Raw genomic sequence first — 15,220 nt, 5'->3', positions numbered from 1 at the left:
TACTAAGTATCTATCAAGAACATGACAGTGCTAGTGTGACCAGTGGCAAAGGAAAATTTTCAAATAGTAGGAATAGCCATTTGTGGGCATTGTTACAAATTGTTAAAAAAATATATATACAAACTCTGCAATGTGATTTTTTTGTGATACTCTGCAACACAGCAGAAATATATCAAACTGTTACACCTAATAAGAAAAAACATTGACTTAATTCCATTTAAATCTTTTTTTAAGTTTCGAAACTGATTTAAAGACTGAATACTGAGTCATGATGCCTAACTCATATGGCTACATCATCTAAATTTAACTTTGAGTGAGTCCTTGTAATATGAGTTTTTATATTTGTACTAGGACTATCAACCATAAATGAGATTAAACTATTTAATATTCACATATTGTTTAAATATATTCAGATGTACAATTAAAATTCTTTCGTAATATGAGTTTTTATATTTGTACTAGGACTATCAACCATAAATGAGATTAAACTATTTAATATTCACATATTGTTTAAATATATTCAGATGTACAATTAAAATTCTTTCATGAATGGGAGCAAACAAAATGTCAGGAGGAGCAGCTTGCAGTCACAACAGCCAAGTTTTGAGTAGCAGCTTTAAAGTATGTCCAGAAAAATGTGCAGAGGAGGAAGATTTTTGAGAGAAACTGTGTAATCTTGGTAAAACCTAAAAATGGCTATTAAAATGTGATTGTTTCAATTGGAACAGTTACACATCCAAGATATTCATATACATATCAAAAGCTCACACCCTAATGTTGGAATTTTAGGTTTTGTTTATGTAATGGCTGAAATTGAGACAGATTATTTCAGACCTTTTCTCGTGCCTTTAATAAGAACATGTAACCAACAATCAATGCTTTGGTGAAAATAATTCCTGTAAGTTCATATGTTAAAATTTGAGTTCATTCTTAACATGAATCTACTTTCTAAACTTTTATTTCTCATTACACTGATGTGTAATACTTCAACATATCCCAGCGGCATTGGGTGTTAGGCAGGACCTAGTTATGGAAGTTACTCCATTTCATCAAAGGACACACTCAAACTGGCATTCATTTACAATATGACCAGTTTAGAGTCAACAGCTAACATAAGAAACACAGCTTTGAAGATTGAGAGGAAACCAGACTGTGCAGAGCAGACAAGAACCAAATGGATATGAGAAAAAACCTAACCCAGGATGAGATCTTTAACCAAGTACATTCAGTCATGCATCCACCATCACCCATCTGGAACAATTTAAAATCACCATTCAAACTGTCTTTGCCAGTTTTTTTTCTTTCTAATAATTACATATTGTAGAATTTTGTAGAAAGTGAGGCAAGTTTTAACATGGTTAATTATCTGCTCTTCCTTTGGCAATGCCGGGGATAAGTTAAATAATCCAGTAAGTTTCCTTCTGTATTTACCTTACCTTTCTCTGTTGTAGTAGCTGGGTCTTCAGCCATTAGACTTTTATTAGTGTAAGTGAAGCCCACTCTTTTTAAGAAACAGATTAATCCTTGTGTTTATCAATAAATTGTATTATAGAAAGATAACTGCGTATATGTTAATAGAGTATATTGACATATAGATATATGTACAGTATATTTTGGTACATAGTTTTGCAGTACCAAGTCTTTAAAGATGATGTCCTGTGTTGTGTGGTGTTATCGATTTTGTTGCTGCTTCAGGTTGAAGTAGAGGGTGGTTCTTACACTAGAGTACACTCTTTCTCTTTGCACCCTGCTCCATTGTTTGTGGTGTTTCGTGCTTTTCTAAGAGAGGTTGCTGGCTGTTTCATCTGCAGCTTTATATGAAAAAGAAGTACTCATTTTGACACGAGTTTAGATGCTGAAGTTTTCTTCTTGATTAAAGGGTTCAGTAAGAATTCACCTAAATAAAATAAATCGGACATTTTCATTCTTTAGTTGTCCAAAGCAAGAATATCATTTTTTGACACACACAGATCCTAGCTGCAGTATTCGTGTGTGTGTGTGTGTGTGTGTAGCTCATTTCCAGACATGCCTTTTAATACAATTTGTCTGTCCTTTAATAATTTACATCTTGGTTAATGAATATTTTATAAATGCTGATTCCAGAAATAACAACCTGGTTATTAACAAAAACATAATGTCCTTGAGTAACCTTAAGTCCATTTTGGATTGTATTTATAAAACCCTGATGCAAGCATTAGTATAAAAGTAAAGATAAAAAAGTAACTGAAATATTTTTTTTTTCCATTAGCCTGAGTATCTTATCTATTAATTACTACTATGCTGAACACTACTAACTTAAGGATGCAAATGTGTCAGTTGTGCTGTTCTCGGTAAATAAACTACTTTTCTTATGAATGGTTATATGATCGTGAATAACACTGACAAATAAAACGTGACTGTACACATCTGTACACATCCCATTTGGAGTCTCAGAAATTCCCAAACAGTCCCAGAATCTTTTAACCAGACCCCACAAATGAATGACTGCTTCTTTGTCTTCTCAAACTGCTACCACAGTTATTTGGCTTGCCAGACCGGTTCTCATCCTTTTGGCTTACTAAGATAAGAGACTGATAGCGTTCAGCTACCCAAAGAGAGAGAGAGAGAGAACACAGCTGATCAGCTTTTTAATATTGGTGGGCAGTTTTTAGAAGGTCATTTTGCAGAGTGAGAGCATAGTTTCCACTTGGGCAGAATGACCCAGAGACAGTCTGCAGGTAGTGAGAATGTTTTGGAGTGTGGGTACAACTAGTTTTTAAGAAGTAATTGTAAAATTTTGTGATTGGATTGAAAGTCGCTTCCACTTACAAAACCAGGGCCTGCTCGTAGGTGCATTATTTTGTCCATCACAGTTGTCACTGCATTGAGTTATAGCTGTTTGTCTTTGAGTGACTAATTCACATCTTCTAGCGCAAGAAATCTGAAGAGGGGCTTTTGCAAAGATGACAGTTGAACTGTGATTTACACATTTGTTATCTGATTAAGCACAGACTGGTCCTAGTACAAAGAGTTCAGTCACATCTACTGCCATTACAGGGCAGGTGTGCTGCCATAGCTTAGCGGAATGGGCAGTGCCCACTTTGTTCTGCAGTTACTAGGAGGTAGTATGATTGGATGTGTGTGGGAAGAATTACTGAAGAAAAAAAAATCATTAGAGCAAGATTTAAAAGAAAAAATTGATATTTCAAAAAAGCCTAGCTAAAATTATTAACAGTAATGCAAAAATAAAGAGAAAGAGGTGAGAGGAGTCAGGGAGAAATCACATGCGATATGTGTTCCAAATGTTATTAATGTCCAGGGATTAGCTCCTTTGTGGTAGAATGTGAATTATAATAATAATAATAATAATTCATTATCATTATCATTTATATAGAATTACAACTTCTTAGTGTTTGTAGTTTTACAGTGCATGTTTCTTGGTTTGCAAGTGTATATGGATGGCAAAAACTATAAAACCAAGCATCATGCTATCTTTCAGTTTCTAAAACTTGAGTACATTATGGTCCCAGGAACTCATTCTTGCCTAGCTAATATGTGACCACCCACCTTTATATGCAAGTCAAGAGATGGGCTATAGAGTTCAAGGCGATAGGATGTCTCTCAAAGATAACTTACATCAACAACAAAAAATAGTTCTATCAAAATGGAAGTTAGAAGATTAGTGGTGTAAAAGATAGTAGATGCTATAGGCATGTTATGTGTGAGTTAAATACTTTCTACATGATGAATTCAACACATACAAGGGATTACAATCTCTTATACAGGGTACAATAGGTTTAGCAATTCAGACTGGAAATAAATTAAAAAGTTCTTTTAGGAATGGAATGTAAGTATAGCACTGTAATTCAGAAGCCAAACAACATTCATAACTTTGAAAAACTCAGTGAAATTAAAGATCTGTGCTAGTGCTACCAAGATAATTTGCCTTTTTTTTGGAATTAGGAAGTAGACCATATTGATTACATGCCTCAACATGCATAACCAGTTGCAGATTTGCTTTGGTATAAGGGAAAAGTGGCTTGTTAAAACTGTGGACTATCCATCTTCTGCATCACAACAACGTCTTTGTTCACACTACTTTATTTTAAGGACTAATTAGCAAATCTATGGTTTTGAGATGTTACTTTGAATTTCTTCAGACCTGCTCTAGTTTCACAGTGTATTATAATAAAAAAAATGGACAGCTCCAGTATTCACAGGCCAGTTAGCTGAGGTTATATGAAAATAATAGCAGGGTTTCAATATACAGTAAGTGTTTTTACAGATAATCAACATGGGTTCAGCACCCAGTGTTGTACATACCTTTCAATGAGGAAAGGATAGCTTTACTGTGCATTTGTTATTTATGCAAGAGAGAGTGCTTAGCACCAAAAAATCCACAACTGTGAATGACGGCTACATAACCAAAACATTGTTTATAACTTATTTTTTAATTTTCTTTACCTTTTTCATTTATTACTTTTTTCTGTTTAAAAATGCATCTACATATGTATTACCTTTATTTTTCAAAATACTCTGCCTTTGTGTAGTAATTTTTGATAGATATTCATTAGGTTATGATGACAGATCAAAGCAGTTCTTTCACTAAATGTTTAATGATGCTCATTCATTAGTAAATAAAGTATAATTCCAGATATTTAGATATAAAGACAACTACCTTTAACTGTACTAAAGTCAACAATATAAAGTGAGAGATTGACTATTTTTTTTTTCTTTTCATCCCATTGCTGTCCTACTTTATTGCTAGTAAAGGCTCCCCAAGGATCAAGCATGTCTCTTGCTCTTTCTTTAATATGAAAAAATATTTTCACTGTACAGGTTGATTTACTTTAGGGCAAGTAATTATTTCTGGCCCAGTGTCTAATATTCCTATAATAAGGGAGATGTCAAAATAAGCAGCACTGCCAGTTCACTCAAAAAATGTGGGGGCTTTGGCTAATTTGGGTCTAACATGTTATTTAATTAAAAAGTAAATAAATAAACCTCCAGGTCACCAATTTGGACATCACTCAGTAGCATGTTTGTTCTTGTTGAAAAATAATTGCTCATAGCCAATACCAGATTGTAGGTAGGATACTTCATCTACAATTTTATGTTTGCTTTTTATTTGAAAAATATCACTATGTATGTATTGTTTTCTGTTTTTAATAACAACATTATAAAAAGGTTGTTCGCTATTGAGAGCACCATCCAAGCTCAAGTTCTGTGGTTAAAAATTGCACAATGTTATCTCATAGTTTGATTTTAGTCTTACTATACCCATAGACAAAGTGAAAAAACAATCTCAAAATTACTGTTTTCTTGTATATGAAAATTAGCAATGAAATCAAATAGCAGTCAACTTCTAGAATCCATAATCCATTTTCAAGTTAAAATTTGGTCCTCTACTGTTGCTATCTGTTTAAAAGATCTGTTACATATTATTGCCTCAGACATAAAAGTGACACCTTCATGCTAGCGTTTTCTAAAATGTTCTCTTTCAATATGTTCTTATTAAGAATAGCATTAATTTAAGTTCAAAGACTGATTGTTTTCCTTCATAAGTCTTGTTTAAACATAAAAACATTGTTCCTGTTAGCTGAATTTTCCCAAATGGTTTTACATTTTTCCTTAAATTTCACATTAGATGCAGATGTGGGAGGCTTTTAGTGATGAACTTTTAACATTTTTCAAGAGACTTTGGTGGTGTCACATTGAGGTTGACATCTAATTTTGGATTCCAAATTAAGCATAGTTAAATCTCTAATTTACATACTTTTTATTTAATTTTCTTGCTCTAGTTTAACAATTTTTATTATGACTTTGGCTTTAGTTACAATAAAATAATCTTATTAGCTGGATTTAACATTTACATCAATATTGAAATTTCAGCCTTGGTAGGATTTCTGCCTTTGAGTGATATAGGGTACTTTGTCGAGGTTTTGTAATGTACTACACATGCTCATATTCGTACTATATAGATATACTGTATATGGTTCAGGAAGTGACTTCAGTCCAAAGAGCCAGGGGTCAGACGGGTTACAGTCAGACATAAATGGAAGGTTAAAATTGCACACTGTCTTGAGAGTTTGAAAGGTCTAGGCAATTTGACAGCAAGTGTAATACATTGATCCCCCACCTATCGTGGAAGTTACATTCCAGACCCATCAGCGATAGGTGAAAATCCGCGATTTATAATGTTGTTTAAGCCTTAAAATACCCCTCCCACACGCTTTGAACATATGTAAACTCATTAAAACACACACTTTGTAAACACACGTGATATGTGGATGTCAGGCTAAGGATATGAGAAACATCTCTCTATTATATATAAAAAAAAAAAGATGAGACGTGATCTTCTCGGAAGACAATTTGACGTACCGCGAGAGACATTTTAACGTCACGCAAGACAAGGCAGTGAGACAGAAGGACAGCTGCTGTACAGGCTTTTAAATGATTGACACGCAAAGCAACAAGCAGAACATGCATCTTGGCAGAAGCAGCACAAAGCCAGTAGCTGATCCGTCCGCTTCTCCTTAACGTGCATTCAGCTCTCCACCTTCACAATCCAAGCGGGAGAGACGAGAAGTGGCAGGAACATAGCGTGCTTCCGGGGGTTGTTGAGCGAAGCGATCGAGACCAGATCATCTCAGAGAGACACTTTGGCGACACGCGAGACTCGACATTACAACCTTTGGAAGCAAAACCCTTGAGATGGTGACTTTTGCACATCACGCCCTACTTACAAACAATTTAAAACAAGTTCACGGACATCTAACCTAGCAGTTGTTGGAATGCTTGTGGCAGACACACTTCAGGTGCTCCCAGCTTTTAAAACAATGACAAGCAGAACATGCCGTCGCCAGCAAGCCAGCAGATGATCCGAGCACATCTCCTTAGCGTGTGTTCAGCCCTCACCCCCTTTTTCAAAACGCTAGTGGCACAGACACAAAGTGGCAAAAGAACAGCTGCTGTACAGGCTTTTAAATGACTGACGCAAAGCGCGACAAGCAGAACACACAGTTGGCCAGCAGCATCAGCAAGACAGCAGCTGAACTGATCGCATCTCTTTAGCGTGTGTTCAGAACCACCACCAAATCTCTCCCCCCTCCTCCCCAAACCCCCCATCACATAACTAGCATCATTATAAGTCCCGGAAGAAAGCGATTTAACCACGCCCGGGGCAGGAAATAAAGGACAATTATTGTTTTTACAAAAGTTTTGAAGTAAAAATGAAAATAATGCATATGTAACAATTCTCATGAAAATAACAATCTCTTTAAGTTGTTTATCATTTAAACCAAACCCGGGGGTGGGCGAGCGAAGCAATAATAACAATAATGATAAATCTGCGATGTAGCGGGGGGCGTAATAGCTGAACTGTGATATAGTGGGGATCACTGTACTGGTTAGGTGGTGTAATACCTGCTAGATAAGGGATAATAGGTCACCATAAGGGATACTGGGTCACCTCCATGCCAATTCCCAGGAAGAGGGAAGTAGTCATAGTAGTGGTCTCATTGGATAGGTAGATAGCATGGAATTAGATTACAGCCAAACGTCTGTGTATGAGCATTATGAATTTTGCATGTACCCACAGCACGTTTTGAGCATGCACTATACATTTTGCATAGTGTTCTGGTGACATGAATTTTGACTGTTTTTGTTCAGTGCTACTATGAAAACAATCTGAGCACATTTGCAGAGGAGCAATGGCAGAACTTCATTGTTTGAGGTGGGCCATAGAATATATGATTGAATACAACAATGCTATACTTTGAGAATAAATTGTGTGCTTTCCTGTTTGGAGGCAGGAAAGGACATGTGCTTTGCGATTGGCTTGCAAATAATGACTACTTCCAATGGTTGTAAGATCAAAGACCCGCTTTTGCTTCCCAGCATCTAAGCTCAGATTGTTTTGGCAGTATATGCTATATTTGCTTTCAAACCATGTCATGCATGCTCAGAATATAACTTAGCTTCCTCACAGACTTTTGGAGTAGTGCTGTCCAAGAACACTGCCAAGATCACTTGACTACAAAACAATTGCCTAATGCATTGCTCATGCTCAAAGTGTTCCAACACTAGATTGCAAAATGTATTGTTTGCACTCACAATATGTTACACGCATTTGCAAGACATATCGGTTGTGCTCAAAACATAATGTGAGCTTACAAAATGTGTGGTGCTTGCATGCAGACATTTGGCAGTAATCTAACTATATAATAGACACACGGGATTGCTGTGTTGACAGGTATTGTGTGTAGCATTTCTGTTATGCATATGAAAAATCTCAGTTTTAAGGAAGAGTCTTGTAATAGTGAAAATAAACCAGAGTATTTTGATAGATTCTATGCAAACAACACTTTTTATTATTTAAAAACATATGGTGTGAAGTATAGATGCAAGGTTAGACCAAAAGAGAATGTTCCATGAGTGTTTTCTACTATTATCAGGAAAGATCTTCAATTACTAACTAAAGGCTGAACACCCTTTGCCCCAAGTTTGTGAGAGTCAGAGCCATAAATCAAGAACCTGTTAATGGCCTTGCAAATACTGACTTTTTTCTCTTACACCTCCTTACTGTTTTTACATTTGTTAAGTTTGAGTTTATTTTTCTTTTGTTCACCCCCTTTTCAGAATCTGTCTGCATGTATCTGCCCAAAATAAATCCATCCATCCATCCATTTTCGATGGTTTTGCAAAAGCCAACAAATCTGCAGTAGCTGAAGTAATGTAAAAATGTGTAAAAGGTTTTAAGGGAAATGTGAGTTTAGAAGATAAAAGCAAATAAATATTTCCTAAAGGATGTGCTATTACTTCCTTAATTAAAAATTTCCATCTATGTTTATGCACCATGAGCAACTAAGAAATAATGAAAACATGTGTTTTGTTTTGGTATCAGTTATTATTAAATACTGAAATTAATAAAGATTTTTTAATAGTTTCAAACATAAAAATGCAGGGTTCATACACTTACTAAGAAAAAAACTACAACATAGTAAATAATATAATATGGTGTATGGTTTATGTCTGCATGAAGCTGTGTGATATCTGTATATTATAAGTAATGTGTGAATTTGTCTCTTTGTACACAGAAATGAAGATTTTACTACTTTATTTTGTGAAGTAAATCTTTAATCAAAGAGTGCATTTGTTCTTATTTTTTTAAATTATTTGGAAGAAGTTGAGAATAATTAAAAACTAGGTACTTAACTGAGTATTACGGGAAATTTAATCTGTCCTAGTTGTTTAATTGACTATTTTGTTTTTCTTCAAGATTACGTGTGAATTGTGTGGGAATATGTGATGTCTTAACATTTGACAACAGTCAGACAAATCCATTGGCAATGATGGCTCAGTACCAGGTAACTACCTCATTACAGTTATGCATACTTCACATACACCAGGGTTGCAAAAAAAAAATTTTTTTTTTACTTTGCCTAGTGGTATTTTATAAATGTTTAGGTTTGCAACCACAGTTGATTATTAATTTTTCATTTTTGTTGTTTAAAAAAATTTTTGGGAAAATTCATTAAGTAAATAAACTGCAGCAGCATTTTATTTGGGCATAAAAATATAAATATAAAGTTTTTGCTATGGTGTAAGTAAAATTAAGGATGTCTTCTCCAGTGTAAAGTTATAAGTACAAGCATGAAAATTATACTTTTAAACCAATACATCAGTTGTACTGATTTGATGTAATTATCGATAGATGCATAGTAATTGTACTAAAAGGTTAGCCAGATTTCATTTTTTACATTTAAGTTTCCACTGTCTTCCATTTGGGCACAGCACATTTTTATGAGCCTCTGTAAATAATACATAGGCAGAAATCAAAAAGGTGTTTTATTTTTTTCATGTACCACACAGTCTGTTTTAACTGAAGTCCTATAAATGAAGACCCTAATGGCTTCTGCTGGAAAGTTAAACCTAGGCAAAATATGTACATTCTTTCATAAACATCTGCATTTTGATAAAACTTGCAGCATAGTCTATTCAGCCACATTTCCCAGTTCTGTGGAACACACCACGTATTGCACTTTTTCCGGAGCTGGCTAGCTCCTTCGTAGTGTCTTTGTGCAAGTTGCAGTTGTTAATGGATAACATCTTAAATAAGAAGGCCTATTTTTTAATAGAATTGCCTAACACTGTAATCAGTGACACAAGACTGTGTAAGGAAGTATAATTTGTATGTACTGTACATGCATTTTGCTGACATTTCTTGCATATGTTTTATATTTAGGAGGTAAACTCAATAAATCACAATGCTTGCTAATGTAAATAATAATGGTAAAATAAGCAAGGCCATTAAAAAGTTCCTGTTTGTGACTTGATGAAAAAAAGAGAATGTGTGTGCAAGCATAAATTGTATATATACAGTAAAATAAATCTAAAGATACAAAGGGTTCTGTGATGTTCAAAACACTGCAGATCAGGTTTCTTTTTTGCTTACAATAACACACTAAAAAATAAACTTTGCACAAGGATGAGAAAGGTGTGAGAAAATTTCCTATTCACACTGTAAGAGCTAGGACACTGGTCACTCCTCACAGCAGTTGAGTGTGCTCTCTCAGGTAGTTGGAATTCAATATAATTCTGTATAATTTTACTTTTCCAAAGGAGGTTTGGGAATCATTGAGGGTGAACCTCCAATGCAGTTAATGACACTGCATAAGGCAGGTGTGTCAAACTCTTAATTTATTCAGGGCTAAAAATAACACTACATGCACCCAGTGTAGGACAGAATCTGTGGTTAATTTAGAAGTGATGAGGCTCTATTATTTTACCAAGGTAAAAGAGCTGATTTTAACAGTCCTGAAAAAGGACACAGTAACTTAATAATGTTACTGTAGCTTTCAAGTGCAATGTGTGATTCACATTACTAATGGTTTAGTAGTCCTCAGACCTATTCCTGGTGACCCCATGTGGCTGCAGGTTTTTGTGCCTGACAAGTTCTGTTTTTTAAGTGGGCTTCTAGCCTAATAAAACACTCTGTTACTTAACATTTTTTTCTGCTTTGGGTTAATGTAGAAATAATAAATCCAAGTTTGGTCATTTTTTTATTAGAATGTACAAAGTATTTATATATGGGAATAATTTAGTGTTCTTTTTTTCTTAGTGTTTTATAGGTTTAATTATCTTATTTACTAATTATGTTAATAGGGCTGACTCTGAAGTAATTTAAGTCTTTCAGAATTCTGTGTTGTGAAACTGGTGGTAGCAAAAACTTGCCGCCACATGGAATAGCTAGGACTGAGTTAAAGAATTACTGCTATACTAAAGAAATTTACTATAAATTTAACAATTAACTGTAATTCCAGTCCTGCAACCACCAAAAATGGTCAGAATCACAGACGAGTGTACTGTTTTCATCAATAAAATGAATTCAGTAAGCACCTCAGATTCTGTCATCATTACAATACAGTGTATATTACCATTCGATTGAGCTATATCAATTAAGAGTCTGCATCATTGTGAGTCTATTGAAATAAAAATATTATTCATAAAATATTCCTTCACATTGAAATAACCTATTGATATTGGCAGCTGACTGACAGCATGAAAGTAAATATTCAAGTATTTGTTTCTTTTAAGTAACTTATTTGCATTAAATAATTTTTAACTCTTGATTGTACTACAGGTTTTAATGTTTAGATATTCCTTTAATGTATTTTACTTTTTTTTTATATAAACATTGTACTAATTAGTCATTCCTAATTCTTGAGACTTAATTATAAATATGAATTCTGCTTATGTAGTACCTGTTTCTAACCAATCTTACACTGTATGATACACACAGGAATAATAAAAATGGAACAAACATTTTTATTTCTATTACACAAAACTGTAAATACTTAATCAAAAAGTATATTTGCAGAACAGAGCGTTCAGTCATTAGAATTGCTGAATTTAAGCAAAATTTGTGAGTTGTAGTGTACTGCAGATCCTTTCAGCGGTTAAATTTGGTAACACTTAAGGTCTATCTCATGTGTTATATGTCCTCAATACTACAAGTAACTGACTCATCTTTTTGTTTATGTATGTGCTTTTGACTATTGTTCATCAGATGCTCAAAAGTGTAAAAATAAAACAAAAAGAAAGAAAACCACTCATTTTCATTCATTTTCAGTTTATGGCAGAGCAAACACCCAAATCCACTGACCAAACAATGACTTTGTACTCCAGGATTGCCACATGCTTTCCAAGATTCTCGCATTAGGAAATAACTTTAGTTTTATAGATATATCTGACATCAGCAAAACAAATGATGTGCATGGTTTTAAGCCTTAAATCTGTTTTCAAAATCAGACAGTAAAGACTTGTCAGTACCATAGAAGAGTGGCCAGCACTAACACTTTTGCAGCTTTAAAATGTCTGCCTGTCTTCATGAGACTGTGACGTCTTGGTCATCATGTTAAAATACCCAGTCTTTATGGCAATGTGGTCTGTCACCTTATTTTCACAATTTTTCTGTTGGGTCGTTTTGAGCATTTTCTTTTCTAACTACAGTTTGGTACCTGTAATGTGCTGCACTGCACAAATAAATGTGATTTGAAGATGCATTTTAATGACGGGTGTAAATTTAATCTGGCTAAATCACATACAGATAAGATGAATATATGAAATGAACATTAAAGGGGTCTTTTGAGAAAACCAACTTATCACCACAGGCCTTGTATATTTTGCATACACATTTTGTGGGCAGCATTGAAAAGGCGTAGCCACTGCATTTGACACCCCTGACATAAGATAAGCCTAAAAGAGAATTAATGAAAAGAGTCAGGGTGTAAACCTGTAACAGTATTGCTGTGCTCCCTTCTAAAGGCATCATTTGTCATGCAAGCCTGGAATTGATATTGACTACAGGATGGCATACAGCTTTATGCAACATGAATGCTTTTTTAGATTTGTTTCTTTTTGTAGAAGTTCATGCAAAACCTATGTTGTCAGGTCTGTTTCAGTTTATGGAAACTGCCTCCCCTCAATATAATGTTTTTCCTAGAATGAACTGTACTGCTGTTATTGTATTAGTTTGTATTCTGTTTTTTTCATATTTCCATTGGTGATTTCAGGTGTTAATTCCAGTTTTTGAAGTTAACTTGAGTGAGACTTTTTTGGTTTTTGAAAATATTTGTTAAAACTTCTTTTAACGAAAATACAGTATTCACAGCGCATCACTTTTTCCACATTTTGTTATGTTACAGCCTTATTCCAAAATGAATTCAATTAATTTTTTTCCTCCGAATTCTACATACAACGCCCAATGATGACAACGTGAAAAACGTTTACTTGAGGTTTTAGCAAATTTATTAAAAATAAAAAAATTGAGAAAGCACATGTACATAAGTATTTACAGCCTTTGCTATGAAGCTCGAAATTGAGCTCAGGTGCATCCTGTTTCCCCTGATCATCCTTGAGATGTTTCTGCAGCTTAATTGGAGTCCACCTGTGGTAAATTCAGTTGGTTGGACATGATTTGGAAAGTCACACACCTGTCTATATAAGATCCCACAGTTGACAGTTCATGTTAGCACAAACCAAGCATGAAGTCAAAGGAATTGTCTGTAGACCTCCGAGACAGGATTGTCTTGAGGCACAAATCTGGGGAAGGTTACAGAAAAATTTCTGCTGCTTTGAAGGTCCCAATGAGCACAGTGGCCTCCATCATCCGTAAGTGGAAGAAGTTCGAAACCACCAGGACTCTTCCTAGAGCTGGCCGGCCATCTAAACTGAGCGATTGGGGGAGAAGGGCCTTAGTCAGGGAGGTGACCAAGATCCCGATGGTCACTTTGTCAGAGCTCCAGAGGTCCTCTGTGGAGAGAGGAGAACCTTCCAGAAGGACAACCATCTCTGCAGCAATCCACCAATCAGGCCTGTATGGTAGAGTGGCCATACGGAAGTCACTCCTTAGTAAAAGGCACATGTCAGCCCGCCTGGAGTTTGCCAAAAGGCACCTGAAGGACTCTCAGACCATGAGAAAGAAAATTCTGTGGTCTGATGAGACAAAGATTAAACTCTTTGGTGTGAATGACAGGCGTCACGTTTGAAGGAATCCTGGCACCGCTCATCCCCAGGCCAATACCATCCCTACAGTGAAGCATGTTGGTGGCAGCATCATGCTGTGGGGATGTTTTTAAGCGGCAGGAACTGGGAGACTAGTCAGGATAAAGGGAAAGATGACTGCAGCAATGTACAGAGACATCCTGGATGAAAACCTGCTCCAGAGCGCTCTTGACGTCAGACTGGGGCGACAGTTCATCTTTCAGCAGGACAATGACACTAAGCACACAGCCAAGATATCAACGGAGTGGCTTCAGGACAACTCTGTGAATGTCCTTGAGTGGCCCAGCCAGAGCCCAGACTTGAATCCGATTGAACATCTCTGGAGAGATCTTAAAATGGCTGTGCACCAACACTTCCCATCCAACCTGATGGAGCTTGAGAGGTGCTGCAAAGAGGAATGGGCGAAACTGGCCAAGGATAGGTGTGCCAAGCTTGTGGCATCATATTCAAAAAGACTTGAGGCTGTAATTGCTGCCAAAGGTGCATCGACAAAGTATTGAGCAAAGGCTGTGAATATTTATGTACATGTGATTTCTCAGTTGTTTTATTTTTAATAAATTTGCAAAAACCTCAAGTAAACTTTTTTCACGTCATTATGGGGTGTTAAATGTAGAATTCTGAGGGAAAAAAATGAATTTAATCCATTTTGGAATAAGACTAACATAAAATGTGGAAAAAGTGAAAAAAGTTAGTGCTTTTTTATTATTCAGTTTTATTCTGTTCAGTGACGTTTATTTGGTACAACGAACTTACCTCTCCCTCTCTGAATTGATCGCATGTATCTCCATTCTTTTCACAAGAGCAGCAATGACCACTTTTGGTGCTGTGGTTGATGCCTGCTCAGAATTATTTGTTGTGCCAGTCATGTCGGAGTGGTGGCTCTGAGGCTAAGGATCTGCGCTGGTATCCCGAAGGTTGCCGGTTCGAATCCCCGTCAGTGCCAAAAGAGATCCTACTCTGCTGGGCCCTTGAGCAAGGCCCTTAACCTGTAATTGCTCCAGGGGGCGCTGTACAATGGCTGACCCTGCGCTCTGACCCCAAGGGGTATGCGGAAAAAACTAACAAACACTGTTGTAAGTCGCTCTGGATAAGAGCGTCTGCTAAATGATGTAAATGTCAAAGATACGACGTCCTATGACTGCTATCAGACTATCTTGCAGCATTTGACAACAAA

At 35.8% G+C, this 15,220-nt stretch overlaps 1 protein-coding gene across 2 annotated transcripts in view; it reads left to right on the top strand.

The window, feature by feature from the left end:
* Positions 1 to 15,220, top strand: part of pan3 (poly(A) specific ribonuclease subunit PAN3) — a 206,829-nt gene that overhangs the window by 163,603 nt on the left and 28,006 nt on the right. For both annotated transcript variants that reach the window (XM_028799486.2, XM_028799485.2), the window contains exon 13: positions 9,260 to 9,347. In XM_028799486.2, coding sequence (XP_028655319.2) covers positions 9,260 to 9,347 — 88 coding nt within the window. The remainder of the gene's footprint in view (positions 1 to 9,259; positions 9,348 to 15,220) is intronic.

This window comes from Erpetoichthys calabaricus, chromosome 4, assembly GCF_900747795.2.
Source record: "Erpetoichthys calabaricus chromosome 4, fErpCal1.3, whole genome shotgun sequence".
Classification (NCBI taxonomy): Eukaryota; Metazoa; Chordata; class Cladistia; order Polypteriformes; family Polypteridae; genus Erpetoichthys; species Erpetoichthys calabaricus.
Note: the sequence above shows the minus strand (reverse complement) of the source record. Positions and strands in the feature narration are given on the sequence as shown.